General features: G+C 45.3%; 1 protein-coding gene and 1 long non-coding RNA gene across 3 annotated transcripts in view; both read right to left on the bottom strand.

The window, feature by feature from the left end:
* Positions 1–25,146, bottom strand: part of LOC311085815 (uncharacterized protein) — a 32,626-nt gene extending 7,480 nt beyond the window's left edge. Inside the window, exons 1-6 of one of the 2 annotated variants that reach the window (XM_084118438.1) lie at positions 24,918–25,146; positions 24,263–24,586; positions 23,818–24,165; positions 23,662–23,703; positions 23,252–23,326; positions 20,894–22,286 (exon numbers count right to left, since the gene is read on the bottom strand). In XM_084118438.1, the coding sequence (XP_083974564.1) occupies positions 22,159–22,286; positions 23,252–23,326; positions 23,662–23,703; positions 23,818–24,165; positions 24,263–24,586; positions 24,918–24,978 (978 nt within the window). In that variant the 5' untranslated portion in view covers positions 24,979–25,146 and the 3' untranslated portion in view covers positions 20,894–22,158. Of the gene's footprint in view, positions 1–20,893; positions 22,287–23,251; positions 23,327–23,661; positions 23,704–23,817; positions 24,166–24,262; positions 24,587–24,917 lie in introns of those variants that run through there. The other variant, XM_084118437.1, reaches the window with a different exon arrangement.
* On the bottom strand, positions 9,240–13,283 carry LOC311091238. The gene is made up of 3 exons (XR_014608029.1): positions 9,735–13,283; positions 9,519–9,587; positions 9,240–9,409 (listed from the first exon to the last, which is right to left on the bottom strand). It is a non-coding gene; the product is annotated as an uncharacterized lncRNA (long non-coding RNA).
* Positions 25,147–25,654: the final 508 nt, after the last annotated feature.

The raw sequence follows: 25,654 nt of genomic DNA, 5'->3' as shown, positions 1-25,654 counted from the left end.
GATGTTACTGAAAGCTGCCTGTACTGTTTGTACCCTTGAGCTGCCTCCTCCTGGGTGATACAAAACGCTGCTTGATCGGTATGTAGGATATATAGTGTAGGATTTATTTGTTTGATTTGGGGTTAATTCATTTTTTTTTTTATAAATAACAGGAACCGGGCTGGTTCAACGGGAGATCGACTTCAGTTGCAGAGCATTCATTCACTAGCTGCTGTTTTGCCTGGATTGCTGTTTGTTTAACGCACATTTTGAATACTGTACAATCAACCTTAACGTCATCTGATTTCTGCACGTCCGTCCTGGAGTGTTGCTTGCTTAACGTGTATATTTTGAACATTGTATTAGCAACTTTACTCGATCGTGCTACCTGCTCGTCCTGGACGGCTGTTTCCTTGTGTTTTTTGAACATTACGTACCAGCAACTCTAACGTCACTTGACCACTGTACAGCTGTCTCTTTAATGCAGATTTTGAACATTGTATCATCAACTCTACTCGATTGCTGCATGCCTGCCCTGGACAGCTGTTAATGTGTACGTTTTGAACATTCATACCAGCAATTTTACTCGATTGCGCTACCTGCTCGTCCTGGACAACTGTTTCCTTTTGTGTTCTGAACATTATGTACCAGCAACTCTAACGTCACTCGATCACTGTACAGCTGTCTTTTAATGCAGATTTTGAATATTGCATCATCAACTTTACTCGATCTCTGCCCGCCCGTTCTGCCTTCACGGCCACTGGGCAATCACGGCCACTGGACACTCACGGCCATCCGTTTGACTGTGCGAGACTCTAGTTTGACGTGGGCCAATGTTTTAACTAGTTGAATGCAGTTGAAGGGGTTGGCTCTTTACAGTATAATTTGAGTTGAGTGTTTATATTTCTTTTCTTTTATTTTGTTTTCAATTTAGTTAAATTGTGCGTCTAGTTTGTTTCTTTATCAGTGATTTTGTTTCTTTATTAGTTATTCTAGTTTATCTCATTAGATAAACTAATCCAGTTAATAGATTTATTTATATTTTGTTTTCTTTTGTCTTATTACTGAATTTGTTTTCCTTGGCCAAGGTTTCATTGTACTTTAATCCATGTTTATTTTGTCTTTCTTTGTTTGAGAAGTGTCTTAGAATTTATCTTCTATTTTTCTTTTGTGGACTGCCTTCTGGAACCATTGTTGGTTCTGGCAGTTTGGCTATTTCGTGATTAAGATTATTTCATTTTGTTCTTTATTTAAATAGTATATTGACTTTTCTTTTTTCTGTTGAGTGAATCCCCCTTGATCGTGTGTGTCTGTTTCAGTTGCTGAGAGCCGAAGGTGGTGGTGTTGGTGTCTGGGTGGTGGTATCCCCCTCCTGCGTGCTGTGTTGTCTACTCCATTTTCTTTGCTGTGTTCACTGTGTTTTTCAGTGTTTGTGTGTGTTCACGTGGTGACCTTTCTTGGGATTTCTTCGTGCCTTGTGACTCCTTTCTCCTCCACTGGTAAGCCTCAGCAGCAAGTATGAATGTGTTCTGAATTGTTTAAAATTATTGAATAAAATGTATCTCTTTTAAAAATTGAACTTCGTCTCTGGCTGAATTGTTTACTTACCTGTGTGTCCTTAAGTGAATCAATAGTATTGCAATTAGGAAATAAAGAATCATTCTCTGGGTGAAATTCCCAGGGTGGCGTAGTCAGTGTTTTTGGGGCAGGTTCCACTTAGACTATAACCTCCTCAGTACTGTTTGGCTCTCTGTATCGCCACACTTGCATATGAAATATCTGGCATTACATGTGGAACTATCTGGAAAACTTTTACTATTCCAGCTATTATACGTTTTTACTATTACAGCTATCGGGATTAACGAATCGTGAGAAGTTTAAGTATTTAGATCTATTCCCATCACATAAAAGGTTGCAGTGAGTGATGAGCATTGAGCAGATGACAGTCTGTTAATCGCGTGAAAGATCTTATCATTGCAACGCAGTTTCTGCACTCTCACTAATGATTTCACCAATGCAAACATGAGGTATATAAATACAGTAAGAGCTTCGTTGTGCAGTGTAACAGAGAAACGATGTTAAGTTGATCGCTACTTCCATATTAAATCACTACTTACCGCTTGCTGGAATATAGTTGAAATTGCGCCCTTTGTCAGTATGAATCGCTGAGAGAAGCCTGCTTGATATTATCCCAGGTTAGAAAAACAATCCGTGGTGAAATGGACAGAGCACACTAACAACTTCGAATTAAACTTTTGCGGTATCCGATTATAGATAAACATCAACCACGTCTGTTGACATTTCGCCATCAATACGCCTGTGTTCCTGTGGGCGGAGCTTAGTCTAAACACGGTTCTGGTGACATCATTAAAGAAGGAAGTAGAGGGGTGTAGTCCAATCGAGCCGTTTTTTTGTAGTCAACTTCTGTTAAAGTCCGCGTGAACCGGAAGTTGCAAACGACTTTTCTCCAGTGTTGTGACGTGTTTCCCAGTGAAATGGAATATTGAACAGAGGGCAGGGTTTTACTCTAGCGCTCCTCCTCTCCATCTCTCGCTCATAGCAGACTAATGGTTTGAGGGGAGTGGTTAAGCGTTTCCCAACCCAAGTCCTCAAACCTACGTCATCAGGGAAGGTCCTCCAATGCAGAGGGGAGGGGCATTTTCAGATTTTGATTAAAGATTACGAAGCCAAAAATTTTTTTTGTGTGGATTGACTTGCATGGATGAATTGTTCACCACAAAACGATCAATTTAGGCAAACAAAGTAAATATGGTCAATTTTGATTTCATGTGGACTTTAAATAAAATATCTCGCTTGGCATTGAACTTTGAGCTTTATAATTTTACAGATATTATTTATACTCTAACAACAACATTACACACTAACTAAAGTTTGAAACATGGGATCACGTAGAACGGGACCTTTAAACGACCAGCTTAAAGAGCAATTTGGACAGCTCAGCTGTTGTTTTGTTGTTTGGGAACAGATTTTATTCTATTGTAAAAATCGTGTATTTATTCATTGTGGGAAGATCTGCCCTAGTTTTTACTGAGTGAATTATAAATAAATAAATAAATTGGTTTTAAGGTTTCTAAAATATCTGTCTGGCTCTAGTTCCTGGGCTTCTGTTATGTGTAGAGGGGCACCTCTGACAATCTCAGCAGAGGATTAATCAACTCCACAAACAGCATTATTCAGCTTCACTTATTACTAACCAGACTGACTTTATTTCTACCAGAAAGACTCAGGAGGCAAGATAACGTATGAATAAGATTTATTTAACAGTTGTATGCAAAATGCAATGTTAAAATTCTTTGGGTAGGCTCCGTCCGTAATCCAGATCCGTAAAGGCACTCTCAGTTCCCGCCTGAAGATGAAGGCAGGATCGGAGTCTAACCCCAAAAGAACTGAGAAAGGAAGTCGATACCCACCAGTTGGAGGATTCCCTGGATGAAGAACCCAAGATATTTAGGCAAAGAAAATATATTATTGAAAAATACAGACATTGACATAGATGTAATAATGTTTAAACATAGCTAACCATTAGGCCTTTGCCTAGAGTGTTGTGAGTAATGCCAAGTAAGAGGAGAAGACAGCTTGAGTTAGTGAGTTATTAGTGAGTTAGCCTCGATAGGCCGGATGGAAAAAGCTGGGTTGGCTAGGAAATAAATAAGTAAGGGAAACTGCCACCACTAACAGAAGTTTGTATAGATAGTATGCCTACCTCAGGAGATTTAATATTCAAGATTTATGATATGCTGAAGCTTTGCTGACGCTTGTTAGTAACAAAGTTTAGTGCAAAAGAGGATGTTAGTAATGTGTAATGTGGTTAAGTTTTGGAGAGAGTCACGTAAGTCTGATGTGCATTAATACTGTACGTGATGACCCTTAACTCATGGAGTTAGAAGAGTTGCTTAGGTACAGAATGGGGTAGAATTGGGAATTAAAGTGATTGATTTTTACAAGCGTAAACACTTTCATGTCGTAAAACACCGCCAGTAGTTTAAATTATAAACGTACTTTTGAAGTTACTTGATGAAAGCTTGCTGAGCATTCCTGACGGTTTGCTAGATGGGAATGGAGAAATATGATATGCAAAACTAAACTGAAAGGGATAGTTCACCAAAAAATGAAAATTAGCCCATGATTTACTCACCCTGAAGCCATCCTAGGTGTATATGACATTTTTCTTTCAGACGAATACAATAGGAGTTATATTAAAAAATGTCCTGGCTCTTCCAAGCTTCACAATGGCAGTGAATGGCCGTTTGTTTTTGGAAGTCCATCAAAGTGCATCCATCCATCATTAAAGTGCTCCACGTGTCTCTGGGGGTTAATAAAGGCCGAAGTGAAGCGATGCGTTTGTGTAAGAAAAATATCAATATTTAAAACTTTATTGACTAAAATAACTAGCTTCCGACGGACGGTCGTAAGCATCGATTTACGCCAAAAGAGTAACACTTGAACTTGACGCACAACGTAATGATGGCAATTGATGCCTCTCGCGGTTCAAACAAACAGGGCTGGGCAACCGCGCTCGTCATTACGTTGTGTGTGAATAGTCCCTGAACATCGAGGGCCATTAACCGTTCCAGCTGACCAACACTGCTTTGCAAAATGTTCCTTTTTGTGGCATTTAGGATTTTCCCTTTCACATGCAGGACACTCTCTCCAATTGTGTCTCTTTATATTTCTGCATTTCCCACACCCAGCCGATCTACTGTCTTTATCCACTTTACTAGGCCTCTTTTGTTTTGGCCAGTTCACTTTCTTTTTTGACTGTTTTGGTTTTAGGCTGCTGTCTCTTCACGGCCTCACTTTAATCACGGCTTTTTCCAGTCTGAGCTCAGGATCAAGTTGCAAACTTTCAGACAGTCTTGCATGTTGTATACCAACGACAATTCTGTCCCTCATCAGTTTGTCTCTTAAAGCTCCAGACTCACAATGTTCTGCCAGAGCATGTACAGCAGTGATGAAAAGCGTTAAACGTCCACATTCAAAAATCACATGACGTTTGCTTACACAATGCCATGTGAACGCCGTTTCCACTGTCTCATATGACTTTTTCTCCTTCTCAGACAGGGGAAGAACATTCAGGACAACTTCAGCTTCGTCACGGATGGTATACATAAACGTATTAACCTGATATTCTCGTGACTGCTTGTCTAGGCCTGACGCAATTCTATAACGCTCAAAGCGTCGCATCCATTTGGGCCATTCACTAATATGGCTGAAATCAAACTTGCCTGGGGGCATCAGCGACGGCATCAGATGCCGCATACTTACTGCTTCATCATTCATTGTCTCCTCCTTTTATTTTTCCTGCTGTATCTCACCAGCTCATCTGTCCTCTTTTCTCCATCTCGCTCACTCGCGGCTTCTCCGATCTCCACTTTAATCTTCGTTTCTGTCCGCGCACACACTCTCTCCTGAGTATTTATGGTGGCATCGCAACTAACAGTTAACTGGTTTTTCCTAAACTTCTGACACCATGTTATGTTAGCAGAAAGCATGAGACGGACACAGGGAGTAACATATCACTGCGTACCGGTGAGTACTGCCCCACTTCGAGCACTGTATATATACATATATATATATTTGCGAAAATACCTGTAATTGTGACACACTGAGCATATTTTAGAAATCATTTGCTATAGTATTGTTCACATTATTCAGTTTACAAACTGTTAAAGGGCATACACTGTGTGATTTCAGCAAGGTTACCTACCCACACTGAACGAGTAGATCTCATGCGATGTAAAGCCAAAGCTCGCCTTTTATGTGCTCACACTATACGGTCCAATCATCGAGCCTTCACTGCTCACACTAGTTGTGTGAAAAGTTGTGTGATAAACCCCCGTGCCGGGTTGCGCCAATAGACCATGATATCGTGTATCCAGAGATACTGTCAAAAGAAGCATCAGCTATCAAGATCAAGAGGATTTAGCATTTCCAATGTATTATTAGTATTATTGTATTATTATTATTAGTGAAGGCCTACTTTTATTTGTAGATTTTGAAACACCTTAAAGGTGCAGCTTGGACATTATAATCCATTTGCCACGCAATAATTTTATAGCGCATCCCCGCATAACAGACATGCTGTGAAGATTAGATGGAAGCTTACTCCTCATTGAAAATTGTCTAAAAACCTTTAGGTTGATTACAATGAATTATAGGCCAATAATCAAAATTATTAACAGTCTATGACCATACACTGTAATAATCAGTCATCAATGAAAATGAAAAACAGCTTTATTTCATAACAGTTTGTTTAAAGGTACACTGTGTAGGAATTTCTCCCATCTAGCGGTGAAATTGCATTTTGCCTTTAAATTAATAGTGCTCTCTAGCGCCTCACTTTTTCAAATGCGTGTTGCAACTATGGTAGCCGTTATGTACCAAGAAGCTATGACAACATGTCTTCCAATAGGACTTCATCGCGTTTAACTATACATGTTCTACTGTTATGCTGCCTATATAATGAACTACACAACCAAGCACTGGAAAAAAGCTTACAATTTAGACCGTAACTTTGACTTACCTGTCAAGAAGAAAGCAGGCAACTTCAGCGTCCCTTTCAAAGTCTTTCTCATTCATTAGCTCTTTCCGCCTGGGAAAAGCTATCCCGATATTTACCCTGGGTTTTGGAATTCGCCAGTCATGTTTCCTTTTAAGTTTAATTTTTTGCTTTTTTGGCTATGAGGATTCCTTCTCATGTGGCTCGGCATAAGTATGATCCTGCATTATATTGTACCGTGCAGTGCAGCCTTTCAAATGTGCCGGGGCAGTGACAAACGCCTCTCACTGATCTCCTTGTCCGTTTCAGCTGGTCTCAGTCACGTGATGTTGAGGTAGCTATTAACATATGATAATCCATATATTTTTCTCTAGAGTGGTGTTTCAGAAGTGTTCCTTTTTAACGATTTATAGGCGCCTGCTATAGGCTATTGTTATTATCATTTTATGCAGCCCTACACATATATGCCTACAAGGCACAGCAAACCTGGTGTTCATATATATATATATATATATATATATATATATATATATATATATATATATATATATATATTCATATATATATATATATATATATATATATATATATATATATATATATATATATATATTTGACCAGAAAAATCTAAAATGTGTTCCCAAAATCGTGCAGCCCTATAATTTATCGTGCTATCAGCATGTTCACAATTTTTTGTTTTTTGTTTTTTTACAAGAACCAGATGACACTGATGAGTCCTGCTGACTTAAACATTCACATGAGTCTCTGTACATGAACATGGTATAACGAAAAATCAAACACCTTGGAAATGATGTTTCTCCTTGTTTCCTTCTTCGCTTTGTCCACGATCTGTTTCAGAAGAATTAAACAAGGCACTTTACAGCACACATTGTTGTATTGTGTTTGAGCGTGTGATTAAAACAAATAATGTTTATTATTTTTTTAATTTATACTATTTTTGCGGGTACAAATTTGTTGATAGTGTTCCTGAGCTGTGGAAGAATATTCATGCTGCCCTTGTACATTTAACAGTCTGGATACAAGCACCTTTTTGTGATATATATAAATATAGTGTCCAAAAGTATATCCGTAAATGTGTCTTTTTAAAAGAGTGCCTGATCCTCACTGTTTTCCTCTGGGATTGGGTCAGGAATTGACTGAATAATCTCATCAACCCTCTGCTGGTAGATGCTGGAACAACACCATCATGGCAGTAACATGATTTATTCATCGACAGCAAATGTGATAAAGCCAATGCTTCATGTAAAATGTTAGTGTTTATGTGTGTTTAAAATCTGCAAAATAAAGAGAAATAGGACTATCACATATGCAAAACCTCAAATGATCTCTTATAGATCATTTAACTGAGAGAGTTACTCAGGAGAATAGAGAAAGCTCAGATATGCAAGACTCTGAAATGGACTTCAAGTGCAGCATTCAGTGTGATTTCCAGATGATGGTGATTTTGCAGGATGATTTGAACACGTTAAGAGAATAGCTCTGTTCTCAGAACAGGTTAAAGCGCTGATAAAGCTGTGAAGCAGATTTGAGGAAGTGAAACATGGTGTCGAAATGTTCAGCGTTTCCTTGTAGCTCAGAGTGTGGTAATGGACTCTCTTGTCTAGTGTTTAGTGCTGTTATCATCCTAGGTCCCCTCTATTTTTTATTTTTCTTTCTTTTTTTAAAATTTTAAAATCAGTTATTTTCTTTTTTTTTCTTTTCTTAAAATAGCTGTGACTGCCAAACATACTCCTGTTTTCTGTAATATTGACCAAGACATAGTCCTGTTCTGAATCGTCTGTTTCACATTGTCTGGTTCAGAGTCATCCTGATAGAAATCACTCTCCGATAAAAAGATATGTACCTTTAAGGCGGCAACCTTCCGGTCTCTCTTGTGAAGCTGATACAGAAGTAACTTAAACTGCAATTCATCGACTGGCCACTAGAGACAGGCTGCAAAAGAGAGTCAATTCCACATTGAGGAAGTGTCTAGAGACTGTGAAACACGGTGTCGAAATGTTCAGCGTTTCCTTGTAGCTCAGAGTGTGGTAATGGACTCTCTTGTCTAGTGTTTAGTGCTGTTATCATTAAGAACGTCCTAGATCAGTCTTTTTTTGTCTTTATTTTATTTTTTTATTGAAAATAAGTAATATTTTTTTTCCTCAAATAGCTTTGTAGTTACTGCTAAACATACAGGTTTTCACAAAATTTTACCAGTCAGATGTTTTAAAGGGATACTCTACCGTTTTTTCATATTAAACTATGTTATTCCCTTATCTAAGACGAGTTGATACATACCTCTCTCATCTCAGTGCGTGCACTTAATCGCTCTAGCGCGTGGTGACACTTTGAAAGCACTTAGCTTACCACAGTATATTCAATGGTATCTAGCAGCAATGAATTTAGAAGTGACCAAACACATCAACGTTTTGTCTTCCTCTCACTTCTGTCAATAGTGGGAAGAGGATCAGGCGTGACTTTTTACTGCGCCAGTCGAAGTACTCCCAAAAGTGCTATTACGCTATACATTATAGTTATCCTTTTTAACCCGCTTAGAAAAGCGCCACGTTTTATTTTGTGTCACCATACTTGGTCGTATAACTACTCGTGTAACTGTTTTTAAATAGGGAAAACGTTGATGTGTTTGGTCACTTCTAAATTCATTGCTGCTAGATACCATTGAATATACTGGGGTAAGCTAAGTGCTTTCAAAGTGTCACCGCGCGCTCAAGCGATTAAGTGCACGCACTGAGATGAGAGAGGTATGTATCAATTCATCTTGATTAATGACCTGTATCATTAATGTTTATTTGTGAAGGTCTTGCTCTTGTTCACAGAGGCGTAAAGTTCATCCTGCGGTTGATCTTCTCTTCCTCTGATGGCAGCATAAGTCACTGTATCATCATGATCCTGAAAGAACAGATTCTGTCCATCAATGTTTGAACCCCAGCGATTATTATTATTAGAGCATGAGCTTCATTTATCTGAGAGTCAAACTCATGTGCTGGTCTCTACTCACATTGAGTGATTTTACTGGCTTTGTACTGGAAGAAGTGACCTCAGAATAAGTCACATCATCTGTCTGCTCCTAAACATCAATGCAAACGTGCAGAGAGTCAAGTTTAACACAGAACAGACATATCTCTCACTATAATATGTAGAATAACACTAAAGCTTTTAAATCACATTATTGAACAGACAGTGAACGTAATGTTTGATGATTTAGTGGACTCACATTGGCTCTTGCAGCGGGAGGAATGGACATGTTGATCGTCTCATACGTCCCTTTATGATCATTCTCATCTTTGACCTTCAGAACAAACAGTTAAACTGCATGAATGACACTTTATTGAGCTTTAAAGACAGTAATCAAATCTAAATCACTGCATTAATGAACTCACCGCAGAGTCGCCAGTCCCTCTTTTATTATCTGAAAACAAGTGCCTCATGAAATATGAGTTATGATAAAAAACACGTGCAAAACACAGAATCTTAATATATTTTTTTTCAATCATTAATGTGAGTAATAAAAACGTCTCAGTTCTTTGCGTAACCTCGGATCGCTGAGATAATGGGAACGAGTATTGCGTCTTTGCTAGACGCTATGGGGGAAACTCCTTTTCTCCGAATTATGAAGCCTTTAATTCAAAGACGCAGTGCCACTGCACAGTCATAATGTCACGGGGTGACAAATAAGCCCGGGACTATCCCCGCTAGAGAAACGTCCCTGTTGAGATTTGGGAAGTGAAACACCGTCCCAAAGCCGAGTGAGTGCCTGTCGCTATGGAAACTAGTGGCGGATTGACAGCAGGTGTGGGTAATTTGCGCTGAGCGTTTGAGTGGGGCCACGCTAGCTCATGAGAGTATAAAAAGTCAGAGGAAGAGAAAGTTGGGGTTGTTCCTCTCCTGCTTGTGGTGCTTTTGTTCCCGTTTGGATGTGGCTGGCTCCTGTTGGGAAGTGTTCTCTGAAGTGTGTCGTTGAGGGCTCGTTGCGAGGAAAAAGGAATGTCGTGTGTATGAGGAATTGAAGATGGAGAGAGAGAGAGGGAAAGAGGGAAGTGTATCGTCTGGATGAAAGAGCGAAGATAAGTAACCGATTATTGAATCTCCTACCACACGTTTGATACTGAGATAGATGTGGGTTGAAGTGCTTGGAGTGTACCGTATGAATATCACTGAGTGAATTAAACTGATTCTCTGCCATTCTTATCTCCTCTTCCCGTTCGGATGGTGAAGCGAATCCAGTTTATGCCTATGAAGAAGTGTTTAAAATCTCCTTCCTCTCACTGCCGATCCTCCGCTCTTTGAACCGAGACCCAGGGTGAGTGCTGGCCTTAAGTACACTAAATGAGTGGATTTGCAATGTTTGAATTGACGTTCCTTCTCTTTCCTCGCGTGGCATATTGGAGTGAAAATTCCTGTGAGTGTGTGAAAGTCTGCTTTTAACTGCCGTGCGCTCGCCCAAGAGGCAGGCTGGTATATTGTACATCTTCAGAGCTTGGAGAGATCGAGTACGTCCAACTGAGGAAAGGTTTGGGAAGGACAGCTGGTGTGAAGTATTGACTCTGTCTGCCCTAGAGAAAGCCCAGCCCAGTCTGTGACTGTGAGTGCGCTGCAGCCCCGAAGCCCACCTGTATGGAGTGAAGTTTCTGTCTTCTCCGCGACACATGTGAGAACATTATATTGCTGTGTGAAGTATTGACTCTGTCTGCCCTAGAGAAAGCCCAGCCCAGTCTGTGACTGCGAGTGCGCTGCAGCCCCGAAGCCCACCTGTATGGAGTGAAGTTTCTGTCTTCTCCGCGACACATGTGAGAACATTATATTGCTGTGTGAAGTATTGACTCTGCCTGCCCTAGAGAAAGCCCAGCCCAGTCTGTGACTGTGAGTGCGCTGCAGCCCCGAAGCCCACTTGTATGGAGTGAAGTTTCTGTCTTCTCCGCGACACATGTGAGAACATTATATTGCTGTGTGAAGTATTGACTCTGTCTGCCCTAGAGAAAGCCCAGCCCAGTCTGTGACTGTGAGTGCGCTGCAGCCCCGAAGCCCACCTGTATGGAGCGAAGTTTCTGTCTTCTCCGCGACACATGTGAGAACATTATATTGCTGTGTGAAGTATTGACTCTGTCTGCCCTAGAGAAAGCCTAGCCCAGTCTGTGACTGTGAGTGTGCTGCAGCCCCGAAGCCCACCTGGATGGTGTGAAGTTCCTGTCTTCTCCACGACGTATGTAAGAACGTTAGATGGCTGTGTGAAGTATTGACTCTGTCTGCTCTAGAGAAAGCCCAGCCCAGTCTGTGACTGTGAGTTTGCTGCAGCCCCGAAGCCCACCTGGATGGTGTGAAGTTCCTGTTTTCTCCACGACATAAGAACGTTATATCGCTGTGTGAAGTGTTGACTCTGTCTGCCCTAGAGAAAGCCCAGCCCAGTCCGTGACCGTGAGTTCGCTGCAGCCCTGAAATCCGCCTGTGGAGAAAGCCCAGCCCAGTCCGTGACTGTGAGTTCGCTGCAGCCCCGAAGCCCACCTGGATGGTGTGAAGTTCCCGTCTTTCCCCACGACACATGTGAGAAAACTATATTGTTGTGTGAAGTGATGATTCTGTCTACCCCAGAGGAAGTCCAGTTCAGTCGGTGACTGCGAGTTCGCTACAGCCCTGAAGCCCACCTGTCGGGTGCGAATCACTCGTCTGCCCAAGATACCCACCTGCACACTATTGACTGCTGTGAACTGTCTCCCACTTGAAAAGAGGAGAGGAAGCTGTGGCCATCCACTCGCCGGAGAACTCACCTGTCCAACCTACCTTCCATTGTGTATCTGATACCAGCTGGAGAAAGGAGCCCTGTTAACCTACTTACCGTAAGATACCTACCTGCATACTATTGACTGCTGTGAACTGTCTCCCACTTGAAAAGAGGAGAGGGAGCTGGGGCCATCCACTCACCGGAGAACTCACCCGTCCAATCCACCTTCCATTGTGTACCCGATACCAGCTGGAGAAAGGAGTCCTGTTAACCTACATACCGTAAGATACCTACCTGCATACTATTGACTGCTGTGAACTGTCTCCCACTTGAAAGGAGGAGAGGAAGCTGTGGCTATCCACTCACCGGAGAACTCACCTGTCCATCACCTCCCATTGCGTACCTGATACCAGCCTGGAGAAAGGAACCCAGTTAACCTACATACCGTAAGATACCTACCTGTATCCTATCGACTGCTGTGAACTGTCCCCTACTTGAAAGAGGAGAGGAAGCTGTGGTCATCCACTCACTGGAGAACTTACCTGATCATCACCTCCCATTGTGAACTTGATACCAGCGTGGAAGGAGCTTGGTCGATCTACTTACCGTAAGATACCTACCTGTATATTATTGACTGCTGTGAACTGTCCTTCACTTGGAAAGAGGAGAGGAAGCTGTGGCCATCCACTCACCGGAGAACTCACCCGTCCATCACCTTCCATTGTGCACCTGATACCTGCTTGGAGAAAGGAACTCTGTTAATCTGCATACTGTAAGATACTTACCTGTCCGGTACTCCTTACTGGGAATCGCCGTCTGTGGGGAAGACTGTGTCTGCTTGCCGTCTTGGACTCCTCCCTGGACGAGGGAGAGAAGAAGACTTTTAGATTAGGATTACCAATTGTTTTATTCTTAATAAAATTTGTTACTCTTTATTCTTCGACTCTGGTCTCGTCTCTGGCACGCTCCTCAAAGTGTTCTGGGTCTAGGGGTGGGCATTAGTCTGGTTCGGCCCATCCCGACCTGTGACAGAAATTTGGCGCAGTCGGCAGGGTTACACTTTGAGTTGAGCGACCAGAGTTGGTGATGGCAGAGGGGGAAGAACCTGGGGCTCGGCCACCTGTTATGCTGATTTTCATGGGTGCCCCATGGGCCCCGAGGTATGGAGGCCCGGGGTCTGAAGTGAGTCTGTCGGAGTGGAAAACCCAGGTCGAGTACTTGGCAGGACTCCAGGGTCTGAACGCCACACAGAGGGTCCAGTTTGTGTTGAATTCCCTGGAAGGGGATGCAAGAAGGGAAGTCCAAGCAGCACCAGAAGCTAATCGAGCGACAATCCAGGCAATTTTCGACTTTCTCACAGGGCAATATGGGGATACCACCCCGGTAGCAGTACTGAGGGCGAAGTTCTTTAATTCTCGGCAAGGCCCTCGACAATCCGTTCGGGCATTCACCTTACAACTGCGGGAGCAGTATTCTAGGCTGACGGGGAGACAGGATCATGGCCTGGGGGGCGAAGAGGTCCTGTTGCGAGACCAATTTGTGCTGGGGCTACGGGAGGGCCCAGTTCGCCAGAGTTTGCGGGTACAACTGAGGAGAGAGCCGAATTTGACTTTCGAAGAGCTCCGACGGGAAGCTGTGGCCCTTGAGCAGGACCAGGCGGAGCATGCGGGTGTCCCCAGCTGCCTGGCTACGAACGTTGTTGAACCCCCTCCGGCCCCGGCGGCGCCCGATTGGAAGCAGGCCCTCCGGGAAGAATTAAAGAGGGATGTCCGTGAGCAAATGTCTGAGTTATCCAAATCTGTGAGGGAAGAACTACGTCGAGAACGGCCCCAGCACCCTCCTCACTCTCGAGAGCGGGCCTACTCCGATGGGGGTCGCCCGTTTGAACATCGTCCTCCCCGGTCAGTGGGCTCTCGATTTCAGTGGGATGCACATGGGCGTCCCATCTGTAACGGCTGTGGAGAGCCGGGGCACTACGTTCGCCAGTGTTCCGCTCGACGGGCATCACAAGGGGGTTTTTAGAGTCTCCGGCCACTGTGGGTCAAGTGGTCGGGACCCCCTTGTTAGACCCCCCTCCTTCGATATCTTCTCAGAGCTGCTTGGTTGGCCATTGTCCGGTGGTTGTGGTCCAGGTAAATGGGCAGAAAATCCGGTGTCTCTTGGATACGGGTTCCCAAGTGACCCTATTTTCAGAAAGTTTGGCCCAGGAGCTGTTTGGTTCCGGAAGCCAACTCCCTGCAGAGGCCCCCTGGCTGACGCTCCGTGGAGCAAACGGGCTGGACATCCCGTATGTGGGATACTTGGTGACCGATTTACAGATCCATGGAATTCTAGTATCTCAGAAGGGGGTAGTGGTCGTCCGAGACCCATGTCTGGGGTCCCATCGTGCACTGATCGGAATGAATGTCATCTCGGACTGTTGGGAGGAACTGTTTCGAAGTTCACCGGCACGAGCGGCCGCAACACCTGCCGGCCAAGAGTGGGACCGCGTCAGGGCCGATTGCCGCCGGATTTGTCTGGCCGAACAACAGCATGACCGAGAGAGTGTGGGAAGAATGGTTTGTCGCTATGCCCTGTCCATTCCAGCCCAAAGTGAGGCTGTGGTCCGAGTTAGGCTTCCCCCTCGACGTTACCGTCCACACGAGTGGGTCCTGGTGGAACCCCATGACGAGGGTTCTAAGGTGGAAGTAGCTCGAGGACTAACTATCGTCCGAGGGGGCAGGATCCCCGTCCGAGTTCGGAACACAAACCCCTTCCCGGTGCTTCTATACCGCCACCAGTGTTTGGCCCAAGTGACATCCGTGAAGCCACAGCAGGTTCACGAGCAGGGGGAAGTGAGTTTTGAGCGGGTGAGTCCAACGGTGGTTGAAGTGGCCCTAGCCCGAGTCGGTTCGGGAGTGGAGGAGAGCGGGAGAGGATTGCCGGCCCATCTGCAGGGAGAGTCTTTACGGGGCGAAGGGTTGAGGGAAGAACAAACGGGACAACTCCAAGAGTTCTTGAAGGATTGGCAGCATTTGTTCGCCACCCACGAGGAGGACTATGGCCGCACAGATGCGGTAAAACATCAGATTCCGACCGGAGACGCGGCGCCGAGCCGAGAACGTTATCGACCTGTACCCCCGACCTTGTACCCGGAGGTTCGTACCTTGTTGCGGGGAATGCTTGCTAAAGGGATTATTCGTGAGAGCAGCAGCCCTTGGGCCGCACCTATAGTATTGGTCCGCAAGAAAACGGGCTCCTGGAGGTTCTGTGTGGACTACAGGAGGTTAAACCAGGTAACTAAAAGAGATGCTTTCCCACTACCACGAGTCGAAGATTCCCTCACGAGCCTCACTCAAGCTGCCTGGTATTCCACCCTCGATCTAGCCAGCGGCTACTGGCAGGTGCAAATGGACGAGCATGACCGAGAGAAGACGGCATTCACCACCCCGTTCGGCCTCTATGAATGGGACCGGATGCCGTTCGGGCTTTGCAACGCTCCAGCCACATTCCAACGGCTGATGCAGCGTTGTTTGGGCAGTCAGCTGATGGACACCACTCTCGTCTACTTGGATGATGTTATCGTTTATTCTCCTGATTTTAAGTCTCACTTGGAACATCTGGGGCAAGTCTTCCGCTCCCTTGAGCGTTATGGGTTGAAGCTACAGCCCGACAAGTGTCAGCTCTTCCGTAAGGAGGTTAAGTTCTTGGGACATGTGGTCAGTGCGGCGGGGATCTCAGTTGACCCAGAGAAGGTGGTGGCAGTGCAAGAGTGGGCATCACCCAAGACGGTGCGTCAAGTGCGGTCATTCCTGGGCTTTGTGGGTTACTACCGGCGATTCATACAGGACTTCTCCAAGATCGCTAAACCGATTAACCAACTGCTTGGAGGCACCGGGCGAACCCGGGGTCGAGGGTCCCCGACGGTCCAATGGGACCCAGCTTGTGAAGCTGCCTTCCAGAGGCTTAAACAAGAGCTGTTGCAGGCCCCGATCCTAGCCTATGCCGACTTCACACAACCATTTATTCTATACACCGATGCCAGCCAGCTTGGTTTGGGTGCAGTACTGGCACAGAAACAGCAAGGAGCGGAAAGAGTAATTGCTTATGCCAGCCGAAGCTTACACCCCGCCGAAAAGAACGACTCAAATTATAGTTCCTTCAAACTCGAGCTGTTAGCCATGAAATGGGCATTAAGCGAAAAGTTCAAAGACTATCTTTGGGGAGCCAAGGTACAGGTTGTCACAGACAATAACCCGCTGGTACACCTACAAACGGCCAAGCTGGGGGCGGTAGAGCAACGCTGGGTGGCACAACTGGCAAATTTTGACTACCAGATCCAGTATCGACCAGGAAAGGAACACACCAATGCTGATGTATTATCTAGGTTACCGGGTGAAGCATCGGCAGGCCATCTACAGGCCCCCGGAGCGGGGTCCGACGAGGGATTGATGGTGGGGGTCATTGAAGCACCGGGACAAGAGTCCGAAGACCCTCCTCCATGTTGGGGGTGGGATCCATCACGCTGGAGGTCGTGGCAGGGCGAAGATGGGGATGTGCTGAAGGTACGGACGTGGGTAGAACAGGAGATCTGGCCCGAGGGGGCGGAACGTCGAGCTGAGACTCGAGTTGTGCGAGGCTTGCTGGGACAGAGGGCGAGGCTGTGCCTAAAAGAAGGGGTGCTTTGTAGGGCACTGCAGGAGCCCAGCCGAGAAGAGGAGGTCCGTCAGATCGTGGTCCCTGAAGGGCGTTGGCAAGCTCTGTTGGAGGCCTATCATGGCCGGATGGGACATCAGGGGCAAGAGAGGACGTTGGCCTTGTTGAGACGACATTTTTACTGGCCCGGAATGGAGGGCACTACCAGGGCTTACCTCCAGAGGTGTCCACGCTGTATCTTGTTTAAATCTAGGAAGGAGGCCCGGGCACCGTTGGTCCCGATCCAGGCCAAGGCACCTCTGCACATAGTGGCCATGGACTTCCTCACTCTGGGGCGACCGGTGGATCAGGTCCAGAATATTCTTGTCATCACTGACCTGTTTACTAAATACGCCTGGGCCGTCCCTACGGTGGACCAAACTGCTCTTACTACCGCCAATGCCCTCTGGAGATACGTAATTCAGCCGTTCGGTTGTCCGGAAATCCTCCATTCTGATCAAGGGGCCAATTTCGAGTCCAAGGTGATCCGCGAGCTGTGTCACCTGTACGGGTGCAAGAAGACCCACACGACCCCTTATCATCCTCAAGGGAACGGGGGGTGTGAGAGGTTCAATCAGACCTTATTGGGCTTATTGGGTACCTTGGAGGAGGAACAGCAGGGCCACTGGGCTGACAGGCTTCCAGCGATGATACAGGCGTATAATAATAGCATACACAGTACCACTGGTTACGCCCCTACTTACCTAATGTTTGGCAGGCATGTGAGACTCCCAATGGATATGATTATGGGGACCACCGGGGAAGAAGAGGGAGGAAATCTATCTGCTTGGGTGATAAATCACCATCAACGCCTGCAGTCGGCATACGAGCAAGTCGCTGGCCGGATAAACCAAACGGCGTTGAAGAATAAGAGGTTGTATGATCGTACGGCTCGAGAGGCCCCGTTATTACCCGGTGAGAGGGTGTTGGTGCGAGATAATCGCCGGCAGGGGAAAGGGAAGTTGAGCGATCGATGGGAGGCTCAGCCGTACGTCGTTCAGCGACAACCCCATCCAGACCAACCGGTATACGCACTGCGGCCAGAAGGAAGGGCAGGCCCCGAACGGGTGTTACACCGCAATCTGATTCGCCCTTGCCCGCATTTCCCAAAGCCAGTGGTAAGAGACCCGCCGGCCGACACGTCATGGACACCCCCGCTGGTAGGGTGGGCAGTAATCCCAAGAGGTTTAGGCCTGGGACCACGGCCGGAAGCACCTGTCTCCCCTCCCCGACGGTCTCAACGAGGGAATCGGGGTCAGCCACCAGCCAGGTATGGGGACTGGGTGTCAGGAGGCCGTTCTCGGGACTAGAACGGTTTGGCGGGGGGGTATGTCACGGGGTGACAAATAAGCCCGGGACTATCCCCGCTAGAGAAACGTCCCTGTTGAGATTTGGGAAGTGAAACACCGTCCCAAAGCCGAGTGAGTGCCTGTCGCTATGGAAACTAGTGGCGGATTGACAGAAGGTGTGGGTAATTTGCGCTGAGCGTTTGAGTGGGGCCACGCTAGCTCATGAGAGTATAAAAAGTCAGAGGAAGAGAAAGTTGGGGTTGTTCCTCTCCTGCTTGTGGTGCTTTTGTTCCCGTTTGGATGTGGCTGGCTCCTGTTGGGAAGTGTTCTCTGAAGTGTGTCGTTGAGGGCTCGTTGCGAGGAAAAAGGAATGTCGTGTGTATGAGGAATTGAAGATGGAGAGAGAGAGAGGGAAAGAGGGAAGTGTATCGTCTGGATGAAAGAGCGAAGATAAGTAACCGATTATTGAATCTCCTACCACACGTTTGATACTGAGATAGATGTGGGTTGAAGTGCTTGGAGTGTACCGTATGAATATCACTGAGTGAATTAAACTGATTCTCTGCCATTCTTATCTCCTCTTCCCGTTCGGATGGTGAAGCGAATCCAGTTTATGCCTATGAAGAAGTGTTTAAAATCTCCTTCCTCTCACTGCCGATCCTCCGCTCTTTGAACCGAGACCCAGGGTGAGTGCTGGCCTTAAGTACACTAAATGAGTGGATTTGCAATGTTTGAATTGACGTTCCTTCTCTTTCCTCGCGTGGCATATTGGAGTGAAAATTCCTGTGAGTGTGTGAAAGTCTGCTTTTAACTGCCGTGCGCTCGCCCAAGAGGCAGGCTGGTATATTGTACATCTTCAGAGCTTGGAGAGATCGAGTACGTCCAACTGAGGAAAGGTTTGGGAAGGACAGCTGGTGTGAAGTATTGACTCTGTCTGCCCTAGAGAAAGCCCAGCCCAGTCTGTGACTGTGAGTGCGCTGCAGCCCCGAAGCCCACCTGTATGGAGTGAAGTTTCTGTCTTCTCCGCGACACATGTGAGAACATTATATTGCTGTGTGAAGTATTGACTCTGTCTGCCCTAGAGAAAGCCCAGCCCAGTCTGTGACTGCGAGTGCGCTGCAGCCCCGAAGCCCACCTGTATGGAGTGAAGTTTCTGTCTTCTCCGCGACACATGTGAGAACATTATATTGCTGTGTGAAGTATTGACTCTGCCTGCCCTAGAGAAAGCCCAGCCCAGTCTGTGACTGTGAGTGCGCTGCAGCCCCGAAGCCCACTTGTATGGAGTGAAGTTTCTGTCTTCTCCGCGACACATGTGAGAACATTATATTGCTGTGTGAAGTATTGACTCTGTCTGCCCTAGAGAAAGCCCAGCCCAGTCTGTGACTGTGAGTGCGCTGCAGCCCCGAAGCCCACCTGTATGGAGCGAAGTTTCTGTCTTCTCCGCGACACATGTGAGAACATTATATTGCTGTGTGAAGTATTGACTCTGTCTGCCCTAGAGAAAGCCTAGCCCAGTCTGTGACTGTGAGTGTGCTGCAGCCCCGAAGCCCACCTGGATGGTGTGAAGTTCCTGTCTTCTCCACGACGTATGTAAGAACGTTAGATGGCTGTGTGAAGTATTGACTCTGTCTGCTCTAGAGAAAGCCCAGCCCAGTCTGTGACTGTGAGTTTGCTGCAGCCCCGAAGCCCACCTGGATGGTGTGAAGTTCCTGTTTTCTCCACGACATAAGAACGTTATATCGCTGTGTGAAGTGTTGACTCTGTCTGCCCTAGAGAAAGCCCAGCCCAGTCCGTGACCGTGAGTTCGCTGCAGCCCTGAAATCCGCCTGTGGAGAAAGCCCAGCCCAGTCCGTGACTGTGAGTTCGCTGCAGCCCCGAAGCCCACCTGGATGGTGTGAAGTTCCCGTCTTTCCCCACGACACATGTGAGAAAACTATATTGTTGTGTGAAGTGATGATTCTGTCTACCCCAGAGGAAGTCCAGTTCAGTCGGTGACTGCGAGTTCGCTACAGCCCTGAAGCCCACCTGTCGGGTGCGAATCACTCGTCTGCCCAAGATACCCACCTGCACACTATTGACTGCTGTGAACTGTCTCCCACTTGAAAAGAGGAGAGGAAGCTGTGGCCATCCACTCGCCGGAGAACTCACCTGTCCAACCTACCTTCCATTGTGTATCTGATACCAGCTGGAGAAAGGAGCCCTGTTAACCTACTTACCGTAAGATACCTACCTGCATACTATTGACTGCTGTGAACTGTCTCCCACTTGAAAAGAGGAGAGGGAGCTGGGGCCATCCACTCACCGGAGAACTCACCCGTCCAATCCACCTTCCATTGTGTACCCGATACCAGCTGGAGAAAGGAGTCCTGTTAACCTACATACCGTAAGATACCTACCTGCATACTATTGACTGCTGTGAACTGTCTCCCACTTGAAAGGAGGAGAGGAAGCTGTGGCTATCCACTCACCGGAGAACTCACCTGTCCATCACCTCCCATTGCGTACCTGATACCAGCCTGGAGAAAGGAACCCAGTTAACCTACATACCGTAAGATACCTACCTGTATCCTATCGACTGCTGTGAACTGTCCCCTACTTGAAAGAGGAGAGGAAGCTGTGGTCATCCACTCACTGGAGAACTTACCTGATCATCACCTCCCATTGTGAACTTGATACCAGTGTGGAAGGAGCTTGGTCGATCTACTTACCGTAAGATACCTACCTGTATATTATTGACTGCTGTGAACTGTCCTTCACTTGGAAAGAGGAGAGGAAGCTGTGGCCATCCACTCACCGGAGAACTCACCCGTCCATCACCTTCCATTGTGCACCTGATACCTGCTTGGAGAAAGGAACTCTGTTAATCTGCATACTGTAAGATACTTACCTGTCCGGTACTCCTTACTGGGAATCGCCGTCTGTGGGGAAGACTGTGTCTGCTTGCCGTCTTGGACTCCTCCCTGGACGAGGGAGAGAAGAAGACTTTTAGATTAGGATTACCAATTGTTTTATTCTTAATAAAATTTGTTACTCTTTATTCTTCGACTCTGGTCTCGTCTCTGGCACGCTCCTCAAAGTGTTCTGGGTCTAGGGGTGGGCATTAGTCTGGTTCGGCCCATCCCGACCTGTGACAATAACAGTGCAGCGATCTGAGCGTGTCTATTGGCTGGTCAGTGGGAACTGCAGTAACCTATGGCAAAGCGGCGTGTCTGTGCAAGCCAATCACAGCGCATCCCACAGAGAGAGCACAGAGCCTGCAGAAAGAGGTGGGGCATCTGCCTATAAAAGCAGCTCATATTCACCATAGGAATCAGGTTTAATTCAACTGAAGCGAGGAACGCCAGTCGTGTAGCGACATAGCACGGCTGTCTGCGTAATACTCGTTCCCGTTATCTCAGGGAACTGAGGTTACATAAGTAACCGAGACATTCCCTTTCAAAATGTTTAACCGTATTGCGTCTTTTATTAGACACTATGGGGATCCAATGGTTCAGTCTACCACTCCCACAGAGCGCAGGTTGCGTTGTGCCCATAATAGAAGGCGTCAGGCTAGTCTGTACAGAGGCCGTGACCTGAGTCCACCTTAGTGGTTTATTTAGGATATTGCCGTCATGTTGTCTGACTAAGGGACTAAGACGTGGTGTCCTATTAGGTCTGGTAGGAAGGTTTTGAGGGCCAGAAAAAAATGCATAATTTTCAGGCAGTTGATATTTGTGAGAAATGAATTCTTCCTCCGACTGGGCCGAGATGAGCCAGTCATCGAGGTAATTCAGGATGCGTATCCCCTTTTGTCCCGGGAGAAAACGGTCTGTGATGGGGGCTATCTGGATATGAAAGTATGCTGAGAAAAAACAATCCCCTGGGAGTACTTGGGAGGGGATTTGTTTTAAAGGTAGCAACCCGAACGGCCGTCCTTGGCATTTAGGAGGGAAACACACTGGTGGGGGTGCTGTCGATGCTCAGGCGATACTTGGAGGACCGCCATGGTATGAAGAGCTGAACTTAGAAGGGGCTTCTGGGCCGGTGTGAGCTCGCTTGTGTCCGATCGTCCAGTCCTCTGACTCTGCTGTTTCTTTCTCCGAGTTTCCTAGAAACAGGGTTGGAGCAGAGAGCTTTTCAGAGAGTGGAGAGACACACTCTTGCAGTGAGAGCAGCTCGTCTCGGTGAGTGTGGGATTTCCCCAGACTGGAAACACACTCACTGTGCTCGTCAGTGGGGTGCAGAAGGGCTCTGCAAGTGCCGCAACCTCCACACGACATTTGCAACAACGTCGCAGGAAATTTCTAAATTTGTTCTTTTAATATGCTCGCCGGATAGCCGCATGGGAGACGGTTAAGTCGCTGAAGGAATATAAATCTGATTCCTTATGAGAATATGAGCTGTTTTATAGGCAGATTATGGGCCCCACCCCTTTTGGCAGGCTCTGTGCTCTCGCATTAAAATGACACGCCGACTTCGCCATAGATTCATGCAGTTCCCACTGACCAGCCAATAGGCACGCTCAGATCGCTGCACTGATATAGCTAATAATCACCTGGCGTATGTCGTTACCATGCATACAACAGACGTGTTACACTAAATACATGCTGAAAACAGTAGATGACAAGTACTGAAGAGAAAACATGTCAAACCAGAAGTGCCATGTGTCAAAAACAGTAATAAGAATAATTTAACATTTTAAAAGTTACAAGTTAAAATAAAAGATGCATTTTCAGACTATACCATCTTTCTAAATATTCCTAAAAATATATATTTTGTTATATGTTATGGCTGTGCAGTGGCACTGCGTTTTTGAATTAAAGACTTAAAAATTCAGAGAAAAGGAGTTTCCTCCATAGCGTCTAGCAAAGGTTTCGAAAGGGAACGATTGTTGTTTCACTTGATAACTCTTTAATATTGACAATTAGGGAATTCTCAGCAGGAATAAACTTCTGTTTGAGAATTTCATATCATCCACATGTTTCTATGATACTTACAGTCTGAACATGATGTGTTTGTTTGCTCATCTGAACTGTTTTTAATTGTTGTAAAGGAGTAAATCTGAAAACTCACCAGCTCTTTTTCTGCAGATCAGCCAGAGAAGAGCAAGAAGGAGAACAGCGACTGCAGCGACAGAAATCACTATGACTGAAGAAGAGATCGAGCACAGAGTCAGAGACGGACAGGGCAGATTGGAGACAATTATAGACAAAGACAAAAGCCATCGGCACTGAATGGCATTTCAAATGATTCTGATCCACCTCTGACTTTTGATTAATGTCTTGTGATTTATTTATCATTTATTGCTCTTCTCTCTCTCAAAAAAAGGAAAAGATCAACTCAACTCTTACATACTTCATTATTTAAATAATGTGGTAGAGTGTCTATATGGTAATTCGTTCATATTTTCTATAGAATTATGTTAGACAAAGCTGTTCTGTGAATAACTTCAATGGCTTAAAAGCATCAGCATCATAATGTACCTTGTGTAGAAGGATTCACTGCTGTCGTTGAATCAGCTGGAGCTGTAAAGGATGAATGTGTGTTCAAATGATTCATACTGTATAATATTATCATCATATTTTAACTAGTTAACACATGATAACTTCTGACACTGATTCATGAGAGTGTTTTCTCACCTGAATACTTGACAGTGTATCTGACTGAGGTCTTGAGTTGATTTCTGAGAGTAAGCTGACATCTCCACTCTCTGTTGTCATCTTCATTCAGGAGTGTTGTAGTCAGAGTGATGATACAGTGATATAGATCTGATGATGATAATATCTGATATCTGGAGTCTGTCTTCAGATCAACACCAGCCTGATTCACCCACAACAGCTCAACTCCCTCAGAACTGACCCAATTATCACAGGAGAATCTATAATCTGAATACAACTGACAGGAGAGAGTCACAGAGCGGCCTGGACTGATCTCAGTCTGTGAGGATGATGATGATGATGATGATGATGATGATAGAGACACTGAAACTGAACACAAGACACAAATCACAGACTCTTCAATCATCATCTGAGTTTAAAGGGAGAATCTGCCCTTTTTAAATTGACCACATAATCATAAACTTACCATGAAGAACATGCAGAAAAACATCAGCATCAGATCCTTGTTGTTGGTGTTCTGTCCATTGTCGGCAGATGTATAATCCATAATCTTCTCCTGTGACGTTCTTGATGTTCAGAGAGCAGTCAGACTCCAGACTCAGTCTCTCATGTCTCTCTGTGTCTTTATTCTTTATCCCTTTAGTAATCAGTTCAACTCCTGCTGAATGACTGAATCTGTTATAGTAGATCCATGTAGTTTTAGATTTGCAGTCAGAAAGAGCTTTATTACAGGACAGACGCACATTTTCACCAGAACTGATGAACACATGATCATCCACTCCACTGATACCTGAAACACAAGTAAAAATCATAAGATTCAAATGCAGTATTTTTCTTCACTTAAAGCAAACAACACACTGTCCAGAATAAACTATTAGTCTTTATCAGAGAGCTGTTCAAATAACTGACACACTCTTAATATGAAGATAATTCTTCATCATCAGATGTTTGAGTGACACTATGTCCAGTATCAGGAATAATACAGTATGATCTGTGTGTATCAATACACAACTCTGAGATCACAACGTGAATGTGTGCAAGAATAAACTGAGCATGTTCAAATGAACTCTTTCCAGACTAATTCCACTAAATGTCTTTAGAGAAAATACAGATTTCTTTACCTGTGAGAAGTGAAGAGAGAATGATCAGTCCCAGCAGACACAGATCACACTTATCAGCCATTTTGTATTTCTGTCAGTCTTTCTCTTCATTATATATAGTTACAGCTCTTCCTTTAAACATCATCAGCTCCTCCTCTGGTTGTGTAACTTCCTCTCATCTGACAGACTGAGTGATGAAACCCTGAGAAGTGTTGCTTCACTAGAACTGAAGTGGATTTCAGTACAAATGTATTTTTTAATTATTGCTTATGTAGCAATGATCATGTAGCAAGTGGCTCGATTCTTAGAGACTACACCAGCTCAAAATAACGGGGAAAAACGATCCAAATAAAGACATACAAGTAAGTTCCCGTTCAAAAAAATAATCTTTTATGAAAGCTAAAATAGTTGGCCAACAATCTTTTAAAACTGGAAGTAAACAATCAAATCAGTCATTGGTTGAATGAAACAGGAAAAAGGAAAATTAACAATCGTTGCGGGGTCTGAGGCTTCTTATGTGAGAGTGGGCGAGTTCGACAGCACCAGATACACAAAAGGACACTGCCAATCACAATCACACCCACAAAGTTCACTGCAAATAATGACACAGCAATAATGCCAAATCTTGGTGAAGTAAAGCCCAATGTGCAGCAAAGTACCAGCCAGCTTCAGAGAGTGCTTAGCGCCTACACACACACACACAAAAAAAACATTAGAAAGAAAATAAATCAAACTAAATAATCAAAATGTAACAAGAC

Source organism: Abramis brama (genome assembly GCF_963993115.1).
Source record: "Abramis brama genome assembly, chromosome: 1".
Classification (NCBI taxonomy): domain Eukaryota; kingdom Metazoa; phylum Chordata; class Actinopteri; order Cypriniformes; family Leuciscidae; genus Abramis; species Abramis brama.
The sequence above is the reverse complement of the archived record's forward strand: the minus strand, read 5'-3'. Positions and strand labels throughout refer to the sequence as shown.